This window comes from Hipposideros armiger, unplaced genomic scaffold (assembly GCF_001890085.2).
Source record: "Hipposideros armiger isolate ML-2016 unplaced genomic scaffold, ASM189008v1 scaffold_109, whole genome shotgun sequence".
NCBI classification, from domain to species: Eukaryota; Metazoa; Chordata; class Mammalia; order Chiroptera; family Hipposideridae; genus Hipposideros; species Hipposideros armiger.
The window spans coordinates 839,587-866,464 of NW_017731459.1; the positions used below are offsets into that span (position 1 = coordinate 839,587).

The window sequence follows — 26,878 nt, forward strand, 5'->3', positions numbered from 1 at the left end:
GAAAACAGTTAACTTTAAATATTAATCCTTTTTGAGAAATTGAAATTATTATTTTGACGTCTAGTCAATACGATTCAATGCTTTAAAGTCATTGTTTTGTAGAAAAACGGATTTGGCAATAACAGATTTTGTCTTTGTGCTCTGTTAGGTTAACAACATTTAACTTAAGAAAAATGTGTTTAATTTTGCTTTTTGCAGAGTGGCCTCTACTTTGACCAGAGAAACTATAGCAGTCTTAGACATAGCAAACCCACCTCTGCCTACTACACTCGGGTTTGTCTCAAGTTTTCTGCCTTCATGTGTTTTATCCAACTTTCACACATTTCTAATCTTTTTTGTATTTTGAGTAGTTAGAACTAATCTGTGATTGGCTGTGTCCACTGTACTAGTTTGTGGTAATTGAATTCACATAGTCCGTGTGTGTAAATTGAAACAGTTGAACTATTGCATCCCCATGTTTGGAAACAAGTACCATTTTTTTCTAATGAAAAACATATAATATACAGAAAAGTTCAAGGAATTGCATAAGAACCACCCAGTACCTACCACTTAGATTCTACAATTAACATTTTACTCTATTTCCTTTATCATATAATTATGTCTATCGGTCCCTCTGTCCATCCATCAATCCATCTTTTTTTGGGGGGGATGCATTTCAGAATAAGTTGTGGGCATTGGTACACATAATGTGGATGCCCTTTTAATAAAAACTTACGTGTGAAAATTTAAACTACAAATGGGAGGAGAATTATTTGTTCAATGTTAGAACCCTTGTTTTTTCCAAGGCATTTGGCACATCATACATCTAAAACACATTAAATATATGGCAACACAGTACATTTAAAATAATTCAGTTGTCAAAACCTGCACACACAACTTAGATACTGTTATTTTTCCATGTCTGATTAGGCTTGGTAAAAAGGAACTGAAAGTTGGGTCTTCAAATGACATCAAGAAGAGAAAGATTTAATTCCTTTTTTAAAAACGCTGTGCCTTGGTGGTGCATGGATTGATTGTGACCAGTACAATTTATCTGATTAAACTAAGGCACTTGTTTTAAAATACAGGTTTTTTTCCCCTAATCTTTTCCAAATGCTTAGAAAAGAGTGTTTAGAGTGATAACTCAGAGCTCATTTACCTGGTGCCCCAATAATCAGGCTAAGGCCATTTGGAGTCTCTCATGAGGTCATTGAAATCATCACAGGAGCTGCTGATGACTGGGATGTGGCCACGGTTTGCCACAGTCCCCGTGCCAAGGGCCTCTTTTCTTGAGTGTGTTCTTAGGATGCTGGCTCATCTTCTCACATCAATGTGCAAATACCAATAGGACTTAGACACGTTTATAGAAAACTATTACAAGCGCTTTTCTTATCCCTTAAAATTGGCATTTAAAAAAATTTTAATGATTAAGTTTTTCTCACTTTATGTGTTACTTAAGTACCTTAAGCACTCAGGAATTGCTAATGAATTATGGAGTATAACATAAACATTAGTCTTCTGGTCTCATGATGGTGAGACCAATTCACATTCATATTCTCTTTTTCTGGCTTAATTATTTTGTTTTTGTTTCTCAGCAGTCTTCTTCCCTGTACAGTGACCCTCTGGCAACATCTAAGAGTACCAGGGTTAGTACTTTCTGAGGAATGTGTTGCCTTCTAAGCTACCAGTTGCTTTCCTTTGGGTTAAATCATGCGCTTTTTTCATAGGCCTCCCCTACTGCAGATTCTGGTCTGCTGAGAAGTGCCAGCCTGGTTTGTATCTTCCTCTTCCAACGTGTGTACTTCTGGTGGGGCCCCTGGCTCGGTGCTGACTCTGGCTTGACAACTGTCCTCCAAAATAATCAAGGACATATGGCTTTAATCCTATGTATACTGCAGAGTGTGCTGCTTGGCTTAAAATCCAAAACTTTAGAGGAGTGAAAATAAGCGTATTTGCTTCACGGTGGTAGATACTGCTGGCTGTTGGTGGGCCCTGGCATAGAATTGGTTTCCTGTAGAGAAGATAGATTTGCATGGGTCCCACAATACTTGCGTACTTTTGTGAGATGGCTGCCCGTGCTTGGGATGTCATATTTTTCTTTGGGACCACTGTGGCCTTGGCCACATTAATAATAGGCTCTAATAAAGCAAGCTGACTAGAAGGCAAAACAATAGCTCTTTGTAATGTGCGAGTTATGAGTTGGTGCTCCCAAGCTGTTTGTTGTGTTGTGCTCTGTTCGAGTGGACTAGGATCCTGAGGCTTTGTAACTTAATGTTATTGTGACAGTGGGCAAAATGCTTTGTACCTCATTTACCTTTTCTGCTCTATTTCCTCTTTTGAGAATAAATTCATAAATGTTAGTTCTCCTAATGTCATAATGTGATGATTAAAGGAAATACTGTAACCAGCATGCTTTTTAAATGAAGTGTGAGCTTGACTTTTTAATGAGACTGATCTGGGAATGTATGCATATAAATGAGTATTATCACCGTTAGAGTCTTCACCTTGGGAGGCTGTACACTTATACCATTCTGTTTTTTTGGGTTTTTTTTTTAAGCTGAGCCATCCTGCCACCTGTTGGCAGCTCAGCAGCAGCTCAGCTCGGGCCGGGAATCGAACCGGCAACCCTGTTGCTCAGACCTTGCACTCTTGAGTGAGCTCTTAACCAACTGAGCCACTTGGCCGGCCCACTTACATCATTCTTCAAAGCTTTTTTGTAACTGAGTACTACAAAGAAGTTATGATATTCTCAAAATAACTTTGATGCTGAATAGATAAATGTATTTTCTTTGTTCTTTAGGTGTCATTGTATGATGGTGGATTATATAACCCTTATGGTTCTCGAACTGTAAGTCTAACAAGGGGGAGGTGGTGAGGAGGGTGACGTGTAGGTTGGCACAGTTTACTTAGAAAGAAAAAGTCATTTAATCTGACCTATAATTACTCTCCAAGCTGTGATCCATCAGCTAGCCAATTGTGACTCTCACCCACACTGCGAGAAAGTGCATGCTGGAAAGCATGGCTTAAAGTACGAGGGGATTTAAATACAGAAGCCTCTTTTCTTGTTCATTACTTCCTCAGAAAGAGAATGAGAGAGAGTAGACTTTTCAAGGCATTCATCCCCCTCCCTCCTGCCCTAGGCTGCTGGATCTTGAAAGTGGGAGTGTGGTGGAATCCTAGACCAGGAGTAACAGCTACCTTCACCCTGGGAGTTGTTGGGGCAGGGGCAAGTTAGGTCCACGGCCACTTATATATTCCCAGCAGGACAAGGAGCTGATCATTATTGTAAAACCTTTTTTCTTGGAAACCTTATAGCCATCTGAATACAGTTATTATTCATCAAGAACCAGTTCAGCCCGAAGCAGTCCTGTGGTGAGCAGCCCAGCCTCTGCATGCTTTATGGAAACTTGTGGTTGTGTCATTAATCTGTACTCACAGTTTAGAATATTGAGAATGTGGTGTGTTTCACTCTCTTGTGCACGGATTACTGTTTTCCTTAAGTACACAAATTCAAGTACTAATTTGCCCTAATTGGTGGTTTCTGTATGAATGGGACTTAGCATGTAATTTCCTAAATGAGCCTAGAACCAGAGTCATTAGAATTTTTAAAAACTTTATATTTCATTGTCCTTGGTGTGGAACTCCTTGTCTCTTCAGCGGTCATAATTCAGTATATGAGTTGGCTACCCTGTGTTTTTTCCTGCCGTCTCTGTTTCCTGCATTGAGCCATTTTACTCGCTTGCCAGCACTTCCATCGGTGGAGTGGAAGAAGAAATAAAACTAGTCAACTTCTAAAAAATTGTTACATGAAAGATAAAACTGGGACAGTTCTAATCACTTTCTGGAGTATTAAATTTTTTTTACTTTATAGAAGTAATATTAGCTTAAGGAAAGTCCAAAGTAAAAGTCTTCTGACCTTTTCCCTCTATTTCCATTTCTCAAATGCAACCTCCGTACTTGTGTATTTTTTCAGATACTTTTATGCACATATGAACAGTATCTGTATGTATACGTACTGCCTCCTGCTTGTTTTCTTCACCTAACGTATCTTTTTGTATTAATACATAAGGATTTATTTCATTCTTTTTTTGACATTTAAAAGATTTTTAAAAGGTAAACCATGTCCCTTACTTTTTCCACTGACTGCCTTTTGGAGTTAGTTTTATGTCTGCACTTTTTTTTTCTTTTTTTGCACATTCTTTTTAATGGCAATATGTTATTCTGTTAGTGCATGGACTGTACATTTCAAAAATTACTCCCTTAATGATGGACATTTAAATTGTCAGATTTTTGCTACTACAGACACTTGTACAATGAATATTCTTACACCAGTATATTTTTGTGTACTTTTATGAGTAGATCTGCAAGGTAAATTTCTGATCATGAAATGTGTGTGTGTGTGGGGGGGGTCAATATACATTTAAATTATGATGTATGTTGCTATATTGTCCACCAGAAAGACTACTAATTTACAATTCTAATAGCAAATTATGACTTTAGGAGCTACCTTATTACCCTTGACAATGTTAAGACAGGTTACTTTGTGGAGTAGGTGAGCTTTATGGGGTTTCTTTTATATATATGTTTGGCTGAGGCCTCCTGCCATTTCTAAGTGGCACTTCTCAAAAATTCCACTCCTATAGTTAACAAAAAATTACTCAGGGATGTTTGAGGAAATAAAAGCTTTTTCACATAAGGAGGAAGTTTACTTTTAACCCACCCAGTAATAAAATTCCACTTGGCAAGTCTTGAGCCTGGTAGCATTTTTAATAATATCCCAAGTGTGATGGCCTCTTGCAAACAAAATTATTGTAATGTATTTTCAATCAAGTGTAGGTTCTTGTCCTTTTGTGCTGGCTAGAAGCTATTTCATTTGCAAGTTGGGGTCAGAATCATTATCTTAGTGATGCCAGAATGGTTTCTTAGTGATGTCATAATGGAGATAACCTACACATACTGAAGATGAGTCTGCTACTCCTGGTAAAAAAGGAAGAAAACTGTAAGGTAATGTTAGAAGTCCACTAGTTGCATAAGAATGAATAAAGGAAAATAAGAATCATCATTTCAGTGTCCTTGCTGGTAGGAAGCTCTGTCTTTTACTTATGTTATTTCACTTTAAAATATTCTTTCATTTTCTCTCCCAAACTGAAATAATAAATATATTTATTGACCCCCTAATGGGATCCCAGAGGGCCTAGAGGTTTAAAAATCTTGAAATCCCTAGCTGGCTTTGGCTGGTTTACCTATGACATCCTCCCTCCCACCTTCTTTAATTTAATTTAAAATAAAAGACATAGTTCTATTTTATTCTTTGTGCTTTTTGGAAGTATCTTTTGATTTAATGATAGTTCGTTATACCTTGAAACACTTTTTGTATTTAATGGTGCACAATAGGTGGTGCCCATTATAATGCTCATATAGAGTACTTATCTGCATGTTTCCTGAAACCTTACCTAATGTGCTTATAGTCACATAAGACCTATAGTGAAATTGCATCTTTTTCATTATCTGCTTTTAATATCTGTAGTTTATCGATGATGACACTGCAAGTATTGCGTCTTCCGGTCGTTCCAGTCGTGGGCGAAGGGAGAGTGTGGTGAGCGTGGTTTGCAGACACATACAATAAGCTGTAAAATTGCAACATTGTGTGATCACATGAAATCTGTTGGAAAGTGAAATTTGCATTTGGCAAAATGAGCATTTTCCTCAAATTTAACTTTTATGAATAATTTGCCTTCAAAAATGTGTCCCTGAGAATATATACTCGTATTCTCTGTGGGCTATGTTAGCTTTCATTAATATCTTGCCTTTCACACCTCTTATGTGCTAGTCATTGTGTATTTGAAAGATTTTCACGTTTTATTCTTTGTTGGCTGTTTTATCCACCTGTATTTATGTGCACAGTTCACCAAAAACAGTTACTCAAGCAAAATTAATGCTTCTACATTGTGGAAAACTCATAACTATGGATTACAAGTCATGTTGCTATCAGTTGCTTTCTTTGCTGTATATTTAAATTTAACCATTGTTTATACACCTTTTCAGGCCTGTGAACTTTTTAAGAGTTTTTTATGGCAAAGTTTAAAAATTCTGGTCTTAGAATTCAACTGGAGTAATAATTGTAGATGCAACAAATAGCTATGTTAAAGTACAAATTATATAATGTCAGGTTATTCTTTTGATGAAGCCGGAAAGTTTGCAGAGAGCTGATGACATTTTTGCTGTATTTAAGAATTGATTTGGAAATTACATTGGCAAGAATGGTGTGTCAGCTTAGAACTAGAAAAAAGAGCCCAATAACTAAGAGGCTACAAGTCCTTTAAGAAAAAAAGGCCATTTAATAGGAGTCATGTTTTGTGAATGATTGGAAACCTGAAGTTTCAGAGAGAAGGGGAGCACCAAATGTTTGTGAGATTTGTTGTCAAACACCCAGTGATCTAATAATTAAGGCAGTTGTGGTCCATTGGCAAGCCACTGGATGCTCATACTTAGAGCTGAAGGAGAAAGAACAAGGAACTACACATGAAAGCACCTTCGAAAGTGATGGAGTTGAAAGCCAGGGCCTTTAAAGTAATGATGCCTGGCCTTGAACCACTTCTACACCTATTAGTGTGTTAAAGGCAGTTTCTTTTTACAATGGGGATGTTACTGACTATCTTTGTAGGTAGGCTTAATATATGGATTCAATGAATTACTATATAAAAAGTAACTATCAAAATTCTGAGCCACGAGGTACCAATAAAATGTTAGGTATGTGTAAATCTAAGTTGTAATACTGTTACTATGAAGAAAAATACTACTGCTTGATCGGATTAGCCCTTAGTGAAACTTTATAGTTGTAAGCTTCTTTGTCACTGTGGATGGGCTTCCAAATTCTCTTCCTGGAAGGGAAGAGTTTTTAATTTTTTTAAGCAAGAAAATCAGATGGAGCTGAGGTAAGGAATAGCTATGAGTGAGGTAAAGAATATTTATTATTTATTAATTCAACACATGTTTATGGGGTACTTATTATACCCGAGGCACTGTGTTAAGTGCTGGAAATAACCAGACAGAACAGATTTCTGACTTCATGGCGCTTACGTCCTAATGAAAGAAATAGAAAGTAGACTAGTAAAGAAAAAATCAAAAAGAAAGTAACCCCAGGACTGTAAAGAGAAAAAGCAGTTGATAAGATAGGCAACTTTGAGGAGTGTGTGTGTGTGTGTGTGTGTGTGTCTTTGGATGGAGTGGTCAGAGAAGGGTTCTCCAAGGGAAGTGACTTTTGAGCTGAGACCTGGAATGTCAAGGAGCAGCTGCTTGAAGAGCTGTGAGAAAGCTTTCTAGGCCAGTGCCAGTCTCAGGTGGGGAAAGACCGGGTGTGTTTGGGGAACCAGAAAGAGGCCAGTGTAGTTCTTTTTCATTATTTTTTTCTACAGTTCCTGGTCTTGAGGAATGTGAAAGAGGATACTGTGGAAATTGGGTAAAAGGTACAGTAAATACCCTGCAAATAACTCTGCATTCAGCATATATGTGCTCAACAGAGTTGACGGCCATAATGAATTATAAATTTTATGAAATATAGTAGAAGCTTTAGGTAGATATTATCCTAGAAACCGCCCTGGTGAGGGTGATGCATGTCTTAAACATGGGAGACTGCTGGCCATCAGGCAGTCAAGGATCTCTATAGAACTCTAGCGAGGATGAATGAAAGCTTGTTTGACGGAGCTGTGATCTCATTCCGGAACCCCTTCACGTTTCTTTTTACTTTTTTTTTTTTTTACATTTGTGTTAGATGTTTATTTTATCACATACCACAAGAGATGATCCATGTCAGTTTTTCCTTTCTTTGCTAAACCAAGTATAATCAGACAGGAAACTCATCAGATCGCCATCAGACAGGAAACTCTTTCTAGGTTCTTCAGTTGGGGAAAGAGGCTCTTCTTCCTCGGGGTGGCACACGTCCTGGGAAATCGCCCTGCTGTTTGGCCCACAGCAGTCACTCACGTGCAGGGTTCTCAAAGGTCCTCTGTAGGCAGCATCTCTGTCACCCCAGCCAAGTTTGGGAATGGCAAAGGCCTTTTTGCCCACCCTGGTAGCCCTCCCACCAAAAGGCCAATTCCCTGAGCACTCTGTTTCCATGAGGCATGACACCGTTCTCACTGGAGACACCAGCATGTCCATCTCCTCCCCAAGGCCCCAGAAGTCCCTCCCCACTTCCTCGGGCTGCTTCCACCTTGTCCCTTTATCCATACTTATCTGAATTCTCTCCACACTCCCGAGTCCAGTAAAATTCCCTTCAGGTTTGTAGACTTTCAAAACCTGCAGCATGGCAACTGCTTTATGAGGCAAGCGGGCCCAAAACCCAGGGAAGGGAGTGTGTCTCCTTTATTGTTGAAGTAGCTTTAGTGCAGTAGGTACTTTGTCTCATTTCATGATAACTTTATCACACACTAAAAAAAAAAAAAAAATTTTCCCCCTCTATTCCAATGTTCTTATTTTTTTCTTCTCTCTCTTTCTAACTTTTAAAGTAACTCACTTTTCTCTGACTGAAAGGTTTCTGCCGCTGATTATTTTAGTCGCTCCAGCCGTAGGAGGAGCGTAGTCTCTGAGGTGGATGACGTCAGCATCCCAGATTTGACCAGCGTGAGTGTATCGCATGGGGTGGCTCTGTTGTCTTAGGCTTGTGACTAACAGCTAATACGTCAGCCATTTTAAAATTAGGAACTTAATTTACTGCCTAGGAAATACTTATTTAAACACATGAGCAAAAAATGTAGTTATGTTTTGTTTTAGAATGTATATATTGATATAGCCTAATTTTTAAATAAACTTTTTTTCTATATAAATTTTCCCTTAGAGAACCCATCAACAGCTCAAACAATTGCAATATTTTGCAAATTTATTTCTTCCCTTTTCTGTCCCCTTTTTTCCTGAATTATTTTAAAGCAAATCCCATATATCATGTCATTTCCCAATAAAATAGTTCAGTGTATATCTCTAATTGAGAATTTTTTCATACTCACTATATCATTGTCTTATCTAATTAATGAATTAAAAATAATTCCTTAAAACCATCTAACGCCTAGCCCATATTTAGGTATTCCTGATCGGTCTTAAAAATTTTGTTACCCTTTTGTTTTGGTGAATCTTTAAAGTTCAAGGTAGAATTTGAAGATTGAACAATAAAATGTACTACTTAGTAAAGTGTCACTAATTTATAGTAACTGGGAATAATCTGAATAGAGTTTAAACGTTTGGATTATGGCATTCTTTGAAGAAATGCCAACGCATTGCTTTCACATTCATTGGAATGAATTTAGGAAAGACTGCTCAGTAGATGCCTAGAGGCATTTGTCTGAATGAAGAAACCCCACCAACAGATCTCCACCTGCCTGAGTTATCTAACAGCTTGATTTTCTTTCTGTGACATCTCTTTGTTGCTGGCATTCATGTTTTGTCTGTAGATCAACACTCTATGATTAATCAAGCAGGCCAATGAATGAGAGGCAGCGTTTCTTTATATATATATATATATATATATATATATATATATATATATATATAATTTATTGGGGAACAGTGTTTTTCCAGGACCCATCAGCTCCAAGTCAAGCTGTTGTTTCAATCTAGTTGTGGAGGACGCAGCTCAGTGGCCCATGTGGGGATCGAACCGGCAACCTTGGTGTTATGAGCAATGCGCTCTAACCAACTGAGCTAACTGGCTGCCCCAGAGGCAGCGTTTCTTAACAGGAAAATTAGACAGATTTTTTGTTTGTTTGTTTGTTTTTAAGATTTTATTGGGGAATTGGGGGGAGTGGAACAGCATTGGGGAATCAGGAAAGAAGAACAGACAGGTAGACAAATTGCTGTTTTGTTCTTCAGTCTAGTTGTGGAGGACGTCGCTTCACTGGCCCATGTTGGTATGACCATTGTGCTCTTCCTGCGTGAGGCAATTGGTCGCCGGTCATTGGTCGGCTGCTCACAGCGGCTCCTGGTAGCTCACACCTGCTACCAGCTGCTCACGCTGGCTGCCAGCCACTCACGTAGCTCACAGCAGCCCGCTGCAGCCCTGCTGAAGCCTACGCCGTTGCCGGCGACTCACGGCAGCCCAGCTCCAGGTCGAGCTGTTGTTCATCATCTTAGCCGTAGAGGGTGAGCGTCACTGGCCCTCAATGTGGGATCCGAACCGCAGCCCTGCTGCTCAGTGCTGGTGCTCCCAAGCGAGCTCTTAACCAGCTGAGCCACTTGGCCGGCCCTAGACAGATTTTTTTAATGGAGAGATAATTATTTATGTTTAGCACATCACTGATTGTATTTAAATAGCTATTTCTGAAGGACTTTAATCCTAGAAAGGAATTTTAAGTGTGGTCCGTAAGTATTCTGGATTGGTGGCTCAAACCTGGCCATGCAACAGTCCCACCAGCCATGGGTCAGACCAAGGAGTCTCTGCACGCAGTTAGCACGTGTTTCCCCTGAAATACTGCCTCTTTTATAATTTGTGCAGTACCTTGTTTCTCATAGATATAAACAATTTTAATGTATTGTGTGTACTTTTTCTCTTAAAAATTTTGAATTCTATTAGCCTCTAATTTGTGATGTCTGAATTAGTGGTTTTGGCCTCCTTACATGTATTTCTTGGCAATTTATTTTAGTAACTACATAGAGGTGAAAAGGTTGACAATGTTTTAAAAATCTTCCCCAGCTTCTACTAATCAAAAATGACTTTTTTCCCCCAGGTAGTTATTTTGAATAATTTACATGTTTTTAAATAAAAATCATGCATATTTAGGGTATATACCATGATGATTTGATACACATACACATACAATATATAGTCTATATGTATATCAAATCATCATGCTGTATAGCTTATCACAGAAACAAAAGATTCTTTAGAGCAAGTTAGCAAATCTGGTCAGTCCCTGTTATTTTATATACACACACACACATTTTTGGGGGCACTCTCTGTATTTTGATTTTTATATTTTTTAATGATTATCTAAGAAACCTATATGATATTCTTAATTTTGCCTCTTGGCAAAATCTAAAATATTTGCTGTCCCCTTGTCTATATCAAAATTTTTTCTCAAATACTTTTTCTTTTAAAGGGTATACTATAATCCGCTCACTGTGGACAAATTAAAAAATGATCTTGATGTTGGTAAGAGTTCTCCCCCCACAAACACTTTTTTCAAAGATAAGCTGTAAATCTGCATTTTTATGTGAAATATTCTGATTTTAAAATGCTGACCATAAGTTCAAAAATTTAAACGATACTTTCTGGCTTCCCTATTGTGGATCAAATATATGTGTACAGTGTGCCAGTTTGTAACTTCTGAGCTTGGAGGTACTGAAAAAGGGTGCCAGGCCCTGATTTGGCAAGATTCATTATACAGTGTTTATTGTTGCTCTAACCTCTTGTGTTTTCTGCATTGTTTTCCTTTCTGTCCAGAGGCCAGGCTAGAGTAAAGGAACAGACTATATTAACTTCACTTTTACTGATTGTTAATAATTAGACCATTTCTGAATGGAATCCTCAACCAATTTGGCTTTGGGAGATTATTAAAATTAATTGTTCCCTTCCGTTTTGTGTTTGGAGAATCAGATCTTCTGTTTTCTGGGTTGTTTTTTTTTCCAAACAGTTTTTGAATAGAATTATCAACTCCGTTTATATAAATTAGAAGTTAACAAAACATTTTAATTTAATGACTACATTAAACAAACTGTACTATAATGCTTTAAAATTATCTGTCAAATTAAGGAGCTATGTACTGAAACAAGTTTAAAGGGCCTCTTAGTCAGAGAATAATAAATATCTTTTAAGAAGAAACAAGTTTCAAAGCTTGACAAGGTATATATATTCTAAGAAATACTTCTCACATGTGCTGATTTCAACAAATGATCAAGGAGTTTCGATTTCAAGAGAAACAATCTGTAATGTCAAGAGCAAAGCATTTTCAGATGTCCCAGACATAAATAAGGCAAAGGCATTTATCGCTGACTATGGGAAAGATTATATTTAAGACTTTGTTTACTACTAACTTTGTTAAGTTGGTAATTTGAAATTCTTTAAGAAAATGTTACATTTGAACTTTAAACACTCAAATTGGAATATAAAGTTTGCCATCATGTGCTCTTTTTTGCACATTAATACTAATATGAAATATTACGAGCTTGTTAGCTAACTTTCTGTTCACAGCTATTAAAAAAATATCCTTTTCTTGATTGGAAAATCACCTGTTTAATTAGAGTACAATAGCATAATATTAGAACTTTTGGAGACTAGTAGGCTACAGTCAACATTAATGAGCAAGTCCTGATGGGCCTTACTAGGGGAAAATAAAAGTTTTGCTTACTCCTTTGTTTTTTTTGTTTTTTTTTAATTTTAATCTACCTTTTTATTAGCCACTTTCTTTTTTTTAGCAATTTGATTTATTTTTATTCTTTTTCTCTATTGAAGTTTATTTTATAGAATTGTGATTATACAGTACATACAGTTTGTTTTCTGATTTTTCACTTACTAATCTTATAATCATTTTTCATATTAGTGCATATTCATCTTTTCTGTGTTATTTATATATAATTTTTTATAAAACATTTATCTTCTGCTTTTGGATTTGTCATGTTTCTTTATCCTGAATATTTATGCATTTTCTAGATCTCTATGTTTTCTAGATCTCTAATTACATGTTTTTTTATTGCTGAGCCTTGCTTTGTTTGTTTATTTATTTTAATTAAATTGGGTTGACAATTGTTAATAAAGTTCCATAGGTTTCAAGTGTACAATTCTGTAATATATCATCTATATATCACATTGTGTGTTTGCCACCCAGATAGACCTTATATAATTTTTAAAATCAGCTATAGTCATCATGTTTTACATTAGGTCTTCAGACCTTATTCATCTTACAGCTGAAGGTTTGTTCCCTTTTCAACCTGTCCCTATTTTATACTTTAATTTATTAAACATGACTAAATTTTATTCTATTTGAAAAGCCTTTTCAGGATCTGGCCATCATTACAGATATTAGCTTGTAGTTGCAATGTATCAATGTAGACCTCCTGGCTTTTAGAGCACTGAAGCTTTTAGAATACCAGGTTTCCACCAGCTTTTTGTCTCAGTGGAAGACAGTACAAAATGTAAGACAAAGGCTGAGGAGTGAGAACTGAAGAGTCTCTGGCCAAGTCACTGCAGCCAAAATAACCGGACTGCGGCATGGCTGCTCTAGGCATTTTTTTTGCTGGCTTAACAATCCCTGAGGCTTGGCACATCATCAATTTGGGTTGTGACAATTGGGATCTGTCAGAAGAGAGAGAAAGCAGTAGAGTCAACATTGCGACGGACTAGTTCAGTGATGCAACCTCTGAAATGTAAGATTATTCCAAGTTGACTGTCTATTAAAAAATGGGTAGATTTGGGGGTCATTTTTGTGGGAGGGGGATATGAGACAGAATTTCAGATGGACCTAGAAGAATGTTTCTGAATGCTGTTTTTCTCTTTAACTCATTAGTAGAAGAGAGTTGGAAGATACTCTGAGGAAAATAAGGCCATTTATTCAGATGTAGTATTTCTTTCACTTTGAAGAGTAACATTAAATATTAGATAATGTATTTTACTAGTATAGATGAAATGGAAGATTACTCCTTATTATGGCAAAAATTGCCAATATGGAAACTACTTTCATTGCCTGATTGTTATAAAACATTTCATATATGATTTTAGAAAAAAATCAATGTGAACTAAAATCAATTACTTTTTAGGGTATTATAGCAAGAAGTAGCAAAAAGAGTTCAAAGTCTAATATAGTATCTATATTACTGATATAGTAGTGCTCATAATGAAAGTCATTTACTGAGTGAGAAAATGAATGTTATAAATATGGGTGATGAAAAAGAACAGAAAACTTTCAAATATGAGGAAGTTAGAGAGATCTGAATAGAGCCAGAAATAATGACGTTTTGTGTTTTAATAATTAACTGAGGAAGGTTTTCATATCTCTGGAGTGTTGGTCTAGTAATTGGAGTCTGGGTATATTTTCATTTCATTAAATCTCTATGTGACTTTTTTCTTCTAATGGTAACTGGGACAGTATATACAGGTGAATAATATGAATACTGGGCATAAATTCACAAAATTGAGATCTGGTTGCAGCTCTGACATTTAGTAGTTATTCAACCTTCAGCAAAATCTTTCACCTCCAAATTTCTCTTTCCTTAGCTCAATCAGGGTATTGGACTAGATCTTTAAGGAACCTCCCTTTTTGAAACACTGTCTAACTCAAAGAGCCTTAAGGCCTATCAGCAGAAGATAGGATAACTCAGGTATGGTATGTCCGGATAATAGGATGTATGCAGCTCTTAAAATAGAGGTTAGTCTATAAGGATAGATGGGGTATGAGTCATTTATTCATTTATCCAACAAATTTTGAGTCCTTCTATATGCCAGGTGCTTTTGATGTTAGGAATACAGAAAAGAAGACAGACTAGAGCTTAAATTAAAGAGAGATCAGATAGTAAAATCAGTTAAATATATCACGGGGTCAGGGAGTGACAATTGCCATGAAGAAAAATGAAGTACTTTTTCTAATCCTTGAAGCTTGGTAAGGGGAAAAAGATATAGAATGTATTTGGGGCACTATTAGAATTCTTTAAAGATTTGGGAGGTTGCCCTTGCAGTAAGCACTGGAGGTCAGGGTATGATGTAGTAGGAGAAAGGCTTATTTCACATACTCATTTGTGCTGTTTCTTTTTTTTTGTTTTTCTCTTTTTGATACGAGTGCATGTATTACTTAAAGAAGAAAAAAAGACAGTTGACTCCTTAATGCTGTGGGGGAAAATTTTGTTGATATATTTAACATGCCAATTTGAACTTTTTGTGGCTAAGTATACTAGTCTTATCTATGTGTCCTGTGTCCTAATAATGTTTAGATAACAAAGTTTTTTGGCTTTTGGTTTTATCAGACTTTTCTTTTTGAAGTGTACAAGTCCTTTTTGTATTAACATTTGCAATGCTAAAACTGAAGGTTATGTATAGTTTTGAATATGTTCAAATACCAAGAAAAGAAAATCTGTCTAAAAGTTCCTTTTGCTAAAGGACAGCTTGCTCATTACTTCATGTCTTCCTTAGGGTAAGAGTTAAAATTCTTGACCTTTTGTCTTACGTATTTTAACTTTTATTTCAGTTTTAGTCTGTTTACCTTTAGGTTCAAAACATCAAGTGATCTTGGTGAACTCAAACGAGGTCATTCTTTTCCCCTAAAAAAATCAACATGCCTAAGCATCTTTGCTGATTTTTATCTCTGTTCTTTTCTAGTTGGATGAAAAATCTGACAAACAGTATGCTGAAAATTATACAAGAGTGAGTATATAAAGTCCTAAGGGAATTAAGTTCTCAAGGTCAATTAAACTTACTTTCCACTACTATTTCATTCTTTATTTTACTGCAATTGAACTGATGGAGATACTCTTCCTTTCCTCATCCATTTCCTGTCCTTGACCCCCAAAATTCCTCCGAGGTTGAATCATGTGAAGCACTGGGAAGAGAGAAGACACTGCATTCTATTTCCCTGAATGTCACCTCCTAAGCTTTTGGCTGTTGTTTTGACCTTCATTTCTCTAGAATCTGATCCTGAGAAGAAGCCATAAACATTGCAAATGAAGTGTCTTTGAGAATGGTGGCGACAAACTCTTATTTTTTTCCCCCCCTTAAGATAAATACATATAAATATATATATGTAAAAAATAAAATAACTCATTTTTGGGAGTTGCTTTGTGTCAAAGTCTCTAACAGAAATTATCAGGGTTAATTTTATGCTATACCCAAAAACGATATACCAGTTCTGTCCAATAGAAATATAGTACAAGCCACAAATGTAAGCTACATACGTAATTTAAATTTTTCTAGCAGCCACATTAAAACAGTAAAAAGAAACTAGTAAAATTAATTTAAATAATATATTTTATTTAACCCAAATATCCAAAATATTTCAACATAATTAATATGTAAATGTATTGAGATATTTTACTTCCCCCCCCCCCCGCACTAAACCTTTGAAATCTGGTGTGTATTTTACACTTAAAAAAAAAATATCAACTTGGACTAATCACATTTCAAGTGCTCAGTGCTACGGGCAGCTCAGATCTATGCCATTTATTAATCTAACAGCACAAGCTTCCATTTAAATTAATTGTAGGACAAGCAGTCTAAATTCATGGTGACACAGGGTGTTGTCAGTCTCAGCTGCAAATAGTATTCTAAAACTGCTCTTACATTTATCTGATGTACTTACCCCAGTGTTGTTTACAGTATAGCAAAGAAAAACTTAGAAAACGAATAGCTCTCACCCAAAACAATTTCCTTTTTCGTTCTTATGAATTCTAGATGCCAGTAAAGCGTTTGAGCGAATGAAGTTATGCATATAGTGCCTGAGCCCTTCTCTGGGTACCCCCTCCCCAAAGCCAATCTGAATTGCCTGTAGATTGCTCTTGGTAACGTCTCATCCACACTGTATTAGATCTCCTTTGCCACCCTGCCCCATTGTTAGTTTCCACAGCAAACATATGTTTAAAGAAACAAGACTTAGACGTGTTATATGTCTTTTCTCTAGCCTTCATCTCGCAATTCTGCCTCAGCAACGACCCCTCTAAGTGGAAACTCATCCAGGCGAGGAAGCGGGGACACCAGCAGCCTAATAGATCCAGACACCTCATTAAGTGAATTGCGGGTAAACTGAAATTTTTGGTTTGCTTTTTCAAAACAGTTTTTTGGCTTCTTTGTCATGTACTAGCATCCTGGAACTATTTAACATTTAATGTGACACAGTAGAAAGAAAAGGAGTTTGAGTTCTTTAAAAAAAATTGTTATTGCAGCTCAAGAATGTGACTTCGGTCTGAAAGGAAGGAGATTAGTTCATTCTTTTTTCTGTTCTCTTTCCTGAACGTTTGATGATATTGGAATGAGTTCTGCTAATTTAAAAATGGCAAAATAAAGCAAAACCTTTTTAATGTATGTAAAAGTAGCTCTCTCAGAAATAATTCGTCATATTTTAAATGGAAAATATGTGGATGTACAAGGAAACAGACTCTGGGAATTATTAGTCTTTTGAGCCATTATGGTATTATTTGGCTGCTTGAATACAGTTATCGCTCAATTTTTTATGATAAGACAAGTAAAATAATATTTGGGATAACAGAAATATCTGAATAATGAAAAGTTTATTTAAGCATTAGTTGCGTCTCCATTCTTATCAACCCTTTTATTTGAAAGATGGGGACTTTCAAAATGTATTTGTTTAAATGTCTATTTGCTGAACCTGCTATTTGTGAGCAATGAGAGAAGAGCATTCATTCAACCTTTACTGAACCTTTGTCCTAGAGATTTAGGCAGTAAAACACACTTTGGACTTCAGGAGTTCACTGTTTGATAAGGACGATCAACTCATACAAACCAGTGAAACCAAGCAGTATGATATAACGGTAGTCGCAAGAATAGGGCTGTTAAGGGAGTTCAGAGAAGCATCATCTAAATTGGACTAGGAGAAGAGATAGCAAAAGACTTTTCAGAGGAGAAAAACTGTGAGCTAAGGTTTGAAGGAAGAATACAAATTAAGCAGGCAGAGAAGTTAAAGGGGGAAGGCTTTCTCAGAGAGAGAAACACCTGCAGAGAAGCAGAAAGTTACCTGTATAGTAAAGTTGCCAGAAGACGGGATGAGAGGTGCGTAGTGGTGGGTGACAGGGAAGGCTGGAAAGTAGCTCTAGGCCAAATCCCAAAGCTTCCTGTTTGACAACGTATTATAAAATGAATTCAGTTTTGCCCTGATACAACTGTAGGGTGTTCAGTAGGGGAGAGATACTTTCTGATTTGCGTTCTTAAAGAATGAGCACAATTTGGAGGAAGCGCGAGAGGCGAGGACGGTCACCCTGTGGCTGACCAATGGGAATGAGATGAACAAGTCAAAACTGTGATAGGAGAAAATGGAAGAAACTTGCTTTGAGAGAATATTGGAGGATAGGAAGTGCATTGGTGAGTAGCAGAGAGAGAGAATGTGTTAAGAGAAGGTTTTTATTTTCTTCTAACGGAGGGATTGATCATTATTTTCATTGGTTGGATTGAGCCAGTAGAGAGAGAATATGAAGGCTGAGGAATGGTAGCAGACAGAGCACAGTGCCTGAGTGAGAGCGAGAGGATGGGCCAGGATGGATGGGGTGGCCTCATGTGGAGGTCCCCTCTGACTGACACAGTAGAGGAGGAGGCAGGGGCAGGTGGTGACTGGGGAAGAGTGTAGGCAGGGTAGGAGCAGGAACCTGGCTTGTGAACTGAGGAGCTAGTAAAAGTGGGTGGGGGTTAGGACAGGGCGGAGCAGTTTGGAACAGTGCACTGGCGACAGAGAAGGAGAGCTGAGCCCGGTCAGCTCAAAAAAGGTGTCAGCATTTACTGAGCTCTTACTAAGTACCAGGCGTAAGTGCCGGGAGTATAAAGTTGAATAAGAAAACAACTGCCTTTAAGTGCTATTTTCTACGGGGGACAGAAGGCAAGAGGACACAGCCTCAGACTTAGCTTGTGTTTCCTTTTACCTGTATTTCTTCTTTGAGAGAATGACTTCTGTTAGTGAAATGAGATTTTTGTATCCTGGCACCTGCCTCCTCACAGGTCCTCAATAAATGTCTCTTGAATGAATCCATGAGTAAAAGACAGACAAACCTACTATGAAGGGAATGAAGGGGGCAAGGGAAATATTATACAGAAATTGTGTATCATCAGCCTTGGATAATCGATCCTGCCTGTTACTGCAAAATTGTATTGGGGGCTCGTGTCAGGCATTTCCCACATAAGTTAAGCATCCACAGTAGACCTTATGTAGCAGGGTCAGGTACACGGGAAACAATATTTTCCATTTAAAATTTGACCTGCTTCACTTTTTTAACAAGTGGTAACATTTGGAACAAGTGCGTTTTCTCATTTAAATGGTGTTCTCAGGATAGTCTCTCATTGGGCATTGTGTTTAAAACGTTTGGGTTTAACTCCCCCCCCCCTTTACATCCTTTCTTGTAACTTAATTGTGGTCAGTAACCAAATTATTGAAAGACAACTTTGCTCATATCCATTTATTATATTATTTTAAAGCTTCTGCATGAGTCGGTAAAATTTGCTGCTTATACTTATTTTCCTACATATTTTACTAGTGCTAGGTGAAGTGTGTTATTTAAATGATTTATAAAATTTTTAAAGTTGTATATTAAAAATGTCATAATTTATATAGCTTTCTTTCACATACAGTCCCGCCCCCATTTGCTCTTGTTCTTTCAACAGGAGTTAATGCCAAGAAAATATTTAACACTTCAGTTTGATTACTCCAGGCCCACTATCACCTGATCGGTTTGCCCCTTTTAGTTGCTGGGAGTGGCAGTTACGTTTGTGTACTTTGATTTTTCTGCCTTTAGTCTGGAATATACAAAAGCACGTCACCTTTTCACCTGACTCCTTTGACACTTGAGATATGCTTGTGTATGGTTTCATGCAATGGTTCATTCCTATGTCCTGCAGGATATCTATGACCTTAAGGACCAGATACAGGATGTAGAAGGGAGATACATGCAGGGACTTAAAGAACTAAAGGTATCAAGGCCCATTCTGCAGCCCAAGCATGCTCTCTGTCCGCAGAAGTGTTGGTCATGGTGGCTTCCTGAGTTCTGTTAACCCCAGTGCACATAGCTTTACTAACAGTGTTTGTCTTTCAAGCATGTGCTTAACCTACAGTGCATAGGAAAGGCGAACTTTCAATCTCTGCTTATGTTTCAATGTTTAGTATATAGTTCTGGGAATATTCAGTAAAATATTTTATACCTTACAGTTTTAAACCTCATAAAATACTTGAAGGTCCCTTGTGTCTTAGCCATACAAAATTGAATTGGGTAAACACCTAAAAAGCATTCCAAGAATACTTTTTTTTTTTTTTAAGTTTGCAGCAGAGGATAGTTTTATTAGAGCAGAAAGTTACAGTTCTTGAAACAAGAGGGGGTCCTGACCGGGGTGCCCTAAGAATACTTTCTAATTGAGAATCAGACCTTAAAATTCTTCCCAGGTAAATAAGAGAGTATCGCCTATTTCTGTCACCAAATTCAACCAATATTAAAGGCAGGAGGAAGAAGCATCTAGGAGAGATTATTACAAATATCCTCTCTGGAAGAAGGACCCTGAAGCATGAGGCCTGCATTTTTTTGGGTTTTTGTGTGTGTGTGTGTGTGTGTGTTTGTAACATCATCAAAAAGGATTACACAGATTCAGTGCCTTAAAGAATTTGGAGATAAATTTAAATGGGCCTTATCTCTTCTGAGCAAGGGTGACGACCAGCTTTGAATACAGGTGTCCATGTGAGGCAGACATTTTGCTTAGAAATGGCACTTGGTTATCATTCTCGTCCCCATGTTTTATTATGCATTTCAAGCCTAATATGAGGAAACTAAGTTTTCTCTGAACGTGCACATGCCCCTATTTGAAATAGAAATGCCTTTCAGGCCTCTGAAAAAGCATAAGCAAAACATTCAGAAAGGCGACTCAGGATGTACCCAAAGGACAAAATATGGAGCTAATGGGGCAACCCTTTCGTCAGCCTCCCTGGTGTGATTTGAAGTAGCCCATCTCCCAGCCAAACCTTCATGTAGGTGATTGTTGTCCATAAGAAACATATAGATGAGACTCAGAACAAAAAGGGTGGGAAGTCCTATGGAAAGTATCCAGGAGGGAAGCCTGGAAGCCGATGTTACGGCACCGTGAGGTTGTCAGTAAACGTCACGAGAATTGCAGTTAGGATGCTGATGTGCTCACTTAGTCTTACTGCTCTACTTTTCAGAAGTTAATCCCCCTTTTAAGGTTTTAGAGATATGACTTTTGGAAATGTCTTGGATCAAGGGAACAAATCCAATACATTAAATAAATAACTCATATTAAAGTCTCATATGTAACATGTATCAGGAAAGCAAGTGATGCAGGGGCATTCTTACTTGCTTTTTATTTTATTTAAAACATTTCTTCTTACCTTTTATGTTTTTTTATTTTTATTTTTTAAAGATTTTTATTGAGGAATTGGGGGATGGGAACAGCGCTGGGGAATTGGGGGAAGGGGAACAGACAAGTTGCTGTCCTTTTGTTCTTCAGTCTAGTTGTGGAGGACGTTGCTTCATGGCCCAAGTTGGCACCATCATTGTGCTCTTCTCTGCTGAGGCACATCAGTCGCCGGCTTCTGGACGCCGCTCACTGCGGCTGCTGGCTACACACGGTAGCCCATGGCAACCCACTGCAGCAGGGGCTGCAGCCTATGCCGTTGCCGGCGACTCAGGGCAGCCCAGCTCCAGGTTGAGCTGTTGTTCAGCATCTTAGCTGTAGAGGGAGTGTCACTGGCCCTCATATGTGGGATCCAAACCGAGGCCCTCTGGCGTCCCAAGCCAGCTCTTAACCATCGCACCAGTCGGCCGGCCCCTCTTCTTACATTTTAGATCTACCGTTTATTGCATTCTTTGAAGGATACAAAAGAACAGATTAAATTTATTTGAGACTTTGAACAGATAAGATCTTTTTTTAAAATTCATGGTCAGTGTATAATTGAACCAGACTTCACGTTAATACTTATCCTTGAAATGACTTTTAAATGGGAGAAAAATCATTTAAAAAAAGATCTGATTGATTATGAAGCATGGTGGTGTGATGTATCTGTCTCTTACTTAAAAAGGATGCTGGGTCATTGTTCATGACGTTATTTTTGATTAAGTATGTCTGCCTTTTGAAGATTTTCCTCAATCTTGTTAAAACACAGATTGCTGGGGCCGGCCGAGGGGCGCATTGTTTAAGAGCTGGCTTGGGACGCCAGAGGGCCCCCGTTCGGATCCCACATATGAGGGCCAGTGACACTGCCCTCTACAGCTAAGATGCTGAACAACAGCTCAACCTGGAGCTGGGCGGCCATGGGTCGCTGGTGACGGCATAGGCTGCAGCCCCTGCTGCAGTGGGTTGCCATGGGCTACCGTGTGTGGCCCGCAGCCATCGTGAGCGGCCGTCCAGAAGCCGGCGACTGATCTGCCTCACCTGGGAAGAACGCAATGATGGTGCCAACTTGGGCCAGTGAAGCAACGTCCTCCACAACTAGACTGAAGAACAAAAAAGGACAGCAACTTGTCTGTTCCCCTTCCCCCGATTCCCCAGCGCTGTTCCCATCCCCCAATTCCCCAATAAAAATCTTTAAAAAAGAATAAACAAAAAACACAGATTTCTGGATCCACAGATTGGGTCTAGGATGGGGTTGAAAATTTGCATTTTTACCTAGCTCCCAATAATTCTGTTGCTGTTAGTTCAGAACCCACACTTTGAAAACCACTGCCTTGGATGGATTTAAGTACAACTAATTCCTTATGGGTATCACTGTGTAAGCTAGATTAAAATCATTAAAACTGCCTTGATACTTAAATTTAAAACAGTCGTCTATGGCCTGTTGTTTAAAGGAAGAGTATATCACATAAACTTTATGTCAAATTTATTGTGTTATATACTGTGTCCTTGCATCTGCTCCTCCGCTAGGTTTGATTCTGGTGTTCATGCAGTTATGCTCCATTTTATATGGGACTGAGTTGTGAGGAGGACTTTTTAATACTATTAGCCTCAAGATGGATGGAAATCATTCTAAATTCTGCATTGTATTAAGATACTACTACTTAAAATCGTTACACAATTGACTGCTTATATTCTTTCTTTGGGTTGTATTTGTTCCCAATTCTAGTATAAATGTTGTTTGTTAATACAATCCTAGTTTGTGAAACATTATTAAGTATATGTAAATGTATGTGTATATCTTTATGACATAATTTACATACCATAAAATTTACAGTGTAGAAAACGCAATGATTTTTAGCATAGCCACACAGTAGTATAACCATCACCACAACCCAATTTTAGACCATTTCCATTATCCCCAAAAGAAACCCATACCAGTTAGCATTCCCCATTCCCTCCCACTCCCAGACTCAGCCCTGGGTGACCGCTAATCTACTTTCTGTCTCTCTGGGTTTGCCTATTGTGGACATTTCATAGAAATGGAATTGTACAGTATGTTGTCATTTGTGACTGAGTTTTCATTTAGCATAATGTTTTCAAGATTCCTTGGTGTTGTAACATGTATCTCTCTCTCTCTCTCTCTCTCTCTCTCTCTCTCTCTCTCTCTCTCTGTGTGTGTGTGTGTGTGTGTGTGTTTTGTGTCTAGGTAATATTCCATCAGATGGATTTACCACATTTTGTTTATCCATTTGTCAGTTTATCGACATTTGGGTTGTTTCCAATTTTTGGCTTTTATGAATAATGCTGCTATGAACACTTGTGTACAAGTCTATGTATAGACATATCTTTTCATTGGGTCATATGGTAATTCTGTGTTTAACATTTTGAGGAGTTACCAACTGTTTTCCAATGCAGCTGCACTATTTTACATTCTCACCAGCAACGTATGAGGGTTCTAGTTTTTCCAAATCCTCAATAACGTTTTGTTTCTTTTTTTTTTTCCATTATAGATTATAGCTATCCTAGTAGGTCTGAAGTTGTATCTCGCTGTGGTTTTGGTGTGCATTTCCCTAATTACTAATGATGTTGAGCACGTTTTCCTGTGCTTATTGGCCATTTATATATTCTCTTTGGAGAAATATCTATTCGAGTCCTTGCCAGTTTTAAATTGAATTATGTGTCTTTTTATTATTTTGTCACAAGAGTTCTTTATATATTCTGGATACGAGCCCCTTAATCAGATATAAGCTTTACAAATATTTTCTCCCATTCTATGGGTTATCTTTTCAATTTCTTGATGGTACTTTTTGTAGCACAAAATTTTTTTATTTTGATAAAGTCTGTTTCTTCTTTTGTTGATAGAGCTTTTGGTTTCGTATCCAAGAAACCATTTCCTACTCCAAGCTCATGAAGATTTACTGCTATGTTTTCTTTGAAGACTTTTATAGTTTTAGATCTTACATTTGGGTCTCTGATCTATTTTGAGTTAATTTTTTATATGGTGTGAGAAAAGGATCCAACTTCATTCTTTTGCATGTGGATATTCAGTTGTCCCACTTGTTGAAAAAACTATTTTTCTCCCACTGAGTTGTCAGGGGCATCCTTGTAAAAAATCAATTGATCATAAATGTAAGTGCTCTGGACTCTCGTTTCTGTATCACTGATGTTGGTTTGATAAATATTTGTGTTAGTATTTTTAAAATTTATTTCCAGCAGTGATGACTTTTTTCTATGTGAAATGTCTTTTCTTTTTAGCTTTGAAAAAAGTTAGTCATTAGTAATAAGCTACCAAACTAGATATAGTTACTAAAAAACAAACTTGTAAGCTATTTTAGGCAGAAAACATAGAAGTAGATAAAATTTCAGGCATTTCATGGTAGCTCTGTTTTTTAATAATCATTTTGTTTTGCTTATTTAAAAATGACTAAACCTATAATAATTGCTAGAAAAATATGTTTATACATTTACATTAGCACTATTATACAAAACAGTAAAATACTGAAAATAAACATCCAGGAAGTAGCAAAATTCAAATGAGTAGGAAGTTTACTTGTATTAAGGGAGGCTGCATTCTGTTGTCTCACTGCATTCTGAATACCAAACAGAATGTTGTTAAACACTGTAGGAGTAACATTTCTGAAAACACTGATGATTCTTCATTTTATGACTGTTAAAAATATATGTCGTCCGCTCACCTTTTCATCTTTCAGAGGCTTTGGTGCTGCTTGATTTTGTTTCCTTGGATAGCAGACAGCACATAAAGTTCTTGTAACGGCATTATTGGCTTATTATCACCTTCCTCTCTTATGTGCATGTTACTAAACAAGGAGTGCCCCAAACTGCTTGTAATTTTGCAAAAGTGCATCTTCATGTGCTTGTACCGGTGCTATAGTTTCCTATTATATGTTGTACATAGTCAGTGAACATATCTTAGCTGTCGGGCTGATGACGTTGACTTTCATTTAGGAGTCTTTGTCTGAAGTGGAAGAAAAATACAAGAAAGCCATGGTTTCCAATGCACAGTTAGACAATGAGAAGAACAATTTGATCTACCAGGTAGATACCCTCAAGGATGTTATTGAAGAACAGGAGGAGCAGATGGCGGAATTTCATAGAGAAAATGAAGACAAATCAAAGGTAATTGTTCATCTTGTATCACGCCTTTCCCTCGGGTCAGAAAATTAAAACTTCCTATTTAAAAAGTCCTGGGCCTAATGGAAAAATGCAGCATACCTGGATGTTTCAGTCAAAATCAGTTGGTGGGAAGTTGACAGAACATAAGAGAAACAGGTCCTAAAATATTTTTCTTTTAAAATTTTTATGGTTTGTTTTATGAAGGAAAAGCTGGTGACCTCTTTTAGTTTCTGAAAATAGAATACAACTCAAGTTTTATCTCTATTTTCTATCTCTTAATTGGAACACTTAATAAGTGAATTACTTATTTCTTCCTGTTTTAACTGGCTGGAACTCCACAAACCTCCAAAGACTTTCAGTGTGATGGTTCATTTTTCTTTTTCTTTCTTTTTTCCACCTTCCCCTCCTTCCCCCCCACACCCGCATTTTTCAAGAGAAAGTGTTTTCTAAATGATTGGGGAGAAGTTTTTAATCAGTAGTTTAGAAACAGCAGTGTGGAGATGTGGGTCAGAAATCAACAGATGTTTTCTTTAGAGGTTTGTAAACTCTGTTATTAAAATGTACAGATGGAAAATTAAAGCCACTGCCCACGGTCCAGATTTGCCCTTTGACAACTGCAGAAAACAAACTGGGTTGTCTTAAAAGCAATGATTACTGCTGAAAAATGAGTTGCTGCTACATTGCGAAAATAAAAAACACAGAAAATAATTTAGTAACTGTGCATTGATGAATTGTTAGAAACAATAACAATCTGCGTTTGTACATCATAATGGGAGAGAAGCTGTTAATATAACCTCTAAGGGAGCAGCATGAATATTGTAGACTCTATAGGGATTTCTTTCATTGAGGACTAAAGATGCTCATTCCAGTCTGTTTTGGTAATGTTTCAAAAGTGTTAGAAAGTGTTTGCCAAGGGTTTGGGGGAAGGAAGGATGAATAGGCGAAGTGCAGAGGACTTTTAGGGCAGTAATATTATTCTGTATCATACCGTAATGGTGGATACATAATACATTCATCAAAACCCATAGAATGTACAGCACTAAGAATGAACCCTAATGTAAACTATGGGCTTTGGGTGATAATGATGTGTCAGTGTAGGTACACTGATTGAAACCAATGTACCACTCTGGCTGTGGGCCAGGGTGTTGAGTGGAGAAGCCTGTTCCTATGTGGGGGCAGAGATTGTTTTCGAACTCTGTACTTTCCACTCACCTTTGCTGTGAACCTAAACCTACTCTAAAAACTAAAGTCTTTTTTTAAAAAAAGTTAGGATAAGAAGACTTGTGTCTATAGTAGATAGGTGAAAAAGAAGCTTCTGAGTATTTTTATTTTGGATGCCAGTGGCCAATTGAAGAGTATGATTTAATGGCAATAGGTGGTTACCTCCTTGATTCTTCCTCTTATCTCATAGGCCAATTTTGGATATTCTGAGCCATCATACTTCACCTAGAGTCTTTGGACTCCTTTTTTACCTTCCTACACATTTTTCATATTGATTTCTGACCCTTCTAGCAGATTAGAAGAAAATCTCATGCTACGTATTTAATGGTCAGAACTAAAATGAGTTCTTACCTTTCCATCTTCTACAATGTCCTTGAGCAATAAAACAAAAACAAAAACAAACAACAATTTTAACCATTTTTTTCTTCTATCATTTTCTAAGACATAGAGATGCTTTAGTATACATAGAGTTGTGTATTTTTATTTTGTTTTGGATCTTGTGCTTTTGGAATTTGAAAAACCTGT

General features: G+C 37.3%; 1 protein-coding gene across 12 annotated transcripts in view; it reads left to right on the forward strand.

The window, feature by feature from the left end:
- Positions 1-26,878, forward strand: part of LRRFIP2 (LRR binding FLII interacting protein 2) — a 106,889-nt gene that overhangs the window by 51,649 nt on the left and 28,362 nt on the right. For 4 of the 12 annotated variants that reach the window (XM_019647157.1, XM_019647162.1, XM_019647166.1 and 1 more), the window contains 11 exons: positions 199-273; positions 1,575-1,625; positions 1,707-1,751; positions 2,780-2,827; positions 3,295-3,351; positions 5,507-5,575; positions 8,512-8,601; positions 15,272-15,316; positions 16,566-16,682; positions 19,502-19,573; positions 24,965-25,135. In XM_019647157.1, the coding sequence (XP_019502702.1) occupies positions 199-273; positions 1,575-1,625; positions 1,707-1,751; positions 2,780-2,827; positions 3,295-3,351; positions 5,507-5,575; positions 8,512-8,601; positions 15,272-15,316; positions 16,566-16,682; positions 19,502-19,573; positions 24,965-25,135 (840 nt within the window). The remainder of the gene's footprint in view (positions 1-198; positions 274-1,574; positions 1,626-1,706; positions 1,752-2,779; positions 2,828-3,294; positions 3,352-5,506; positions 5,576-8,511; positions 8,602-15,271; positions 15,317-16,565; positions 16,683-19,501; positions 19,574-24,964; positions 25,136-26,878) is intronic. The other 8 variants (XM_019647158.1, XM_019647161.1, XM_019647159.1 and 5 more) reach the window with 8 other exon arrangements.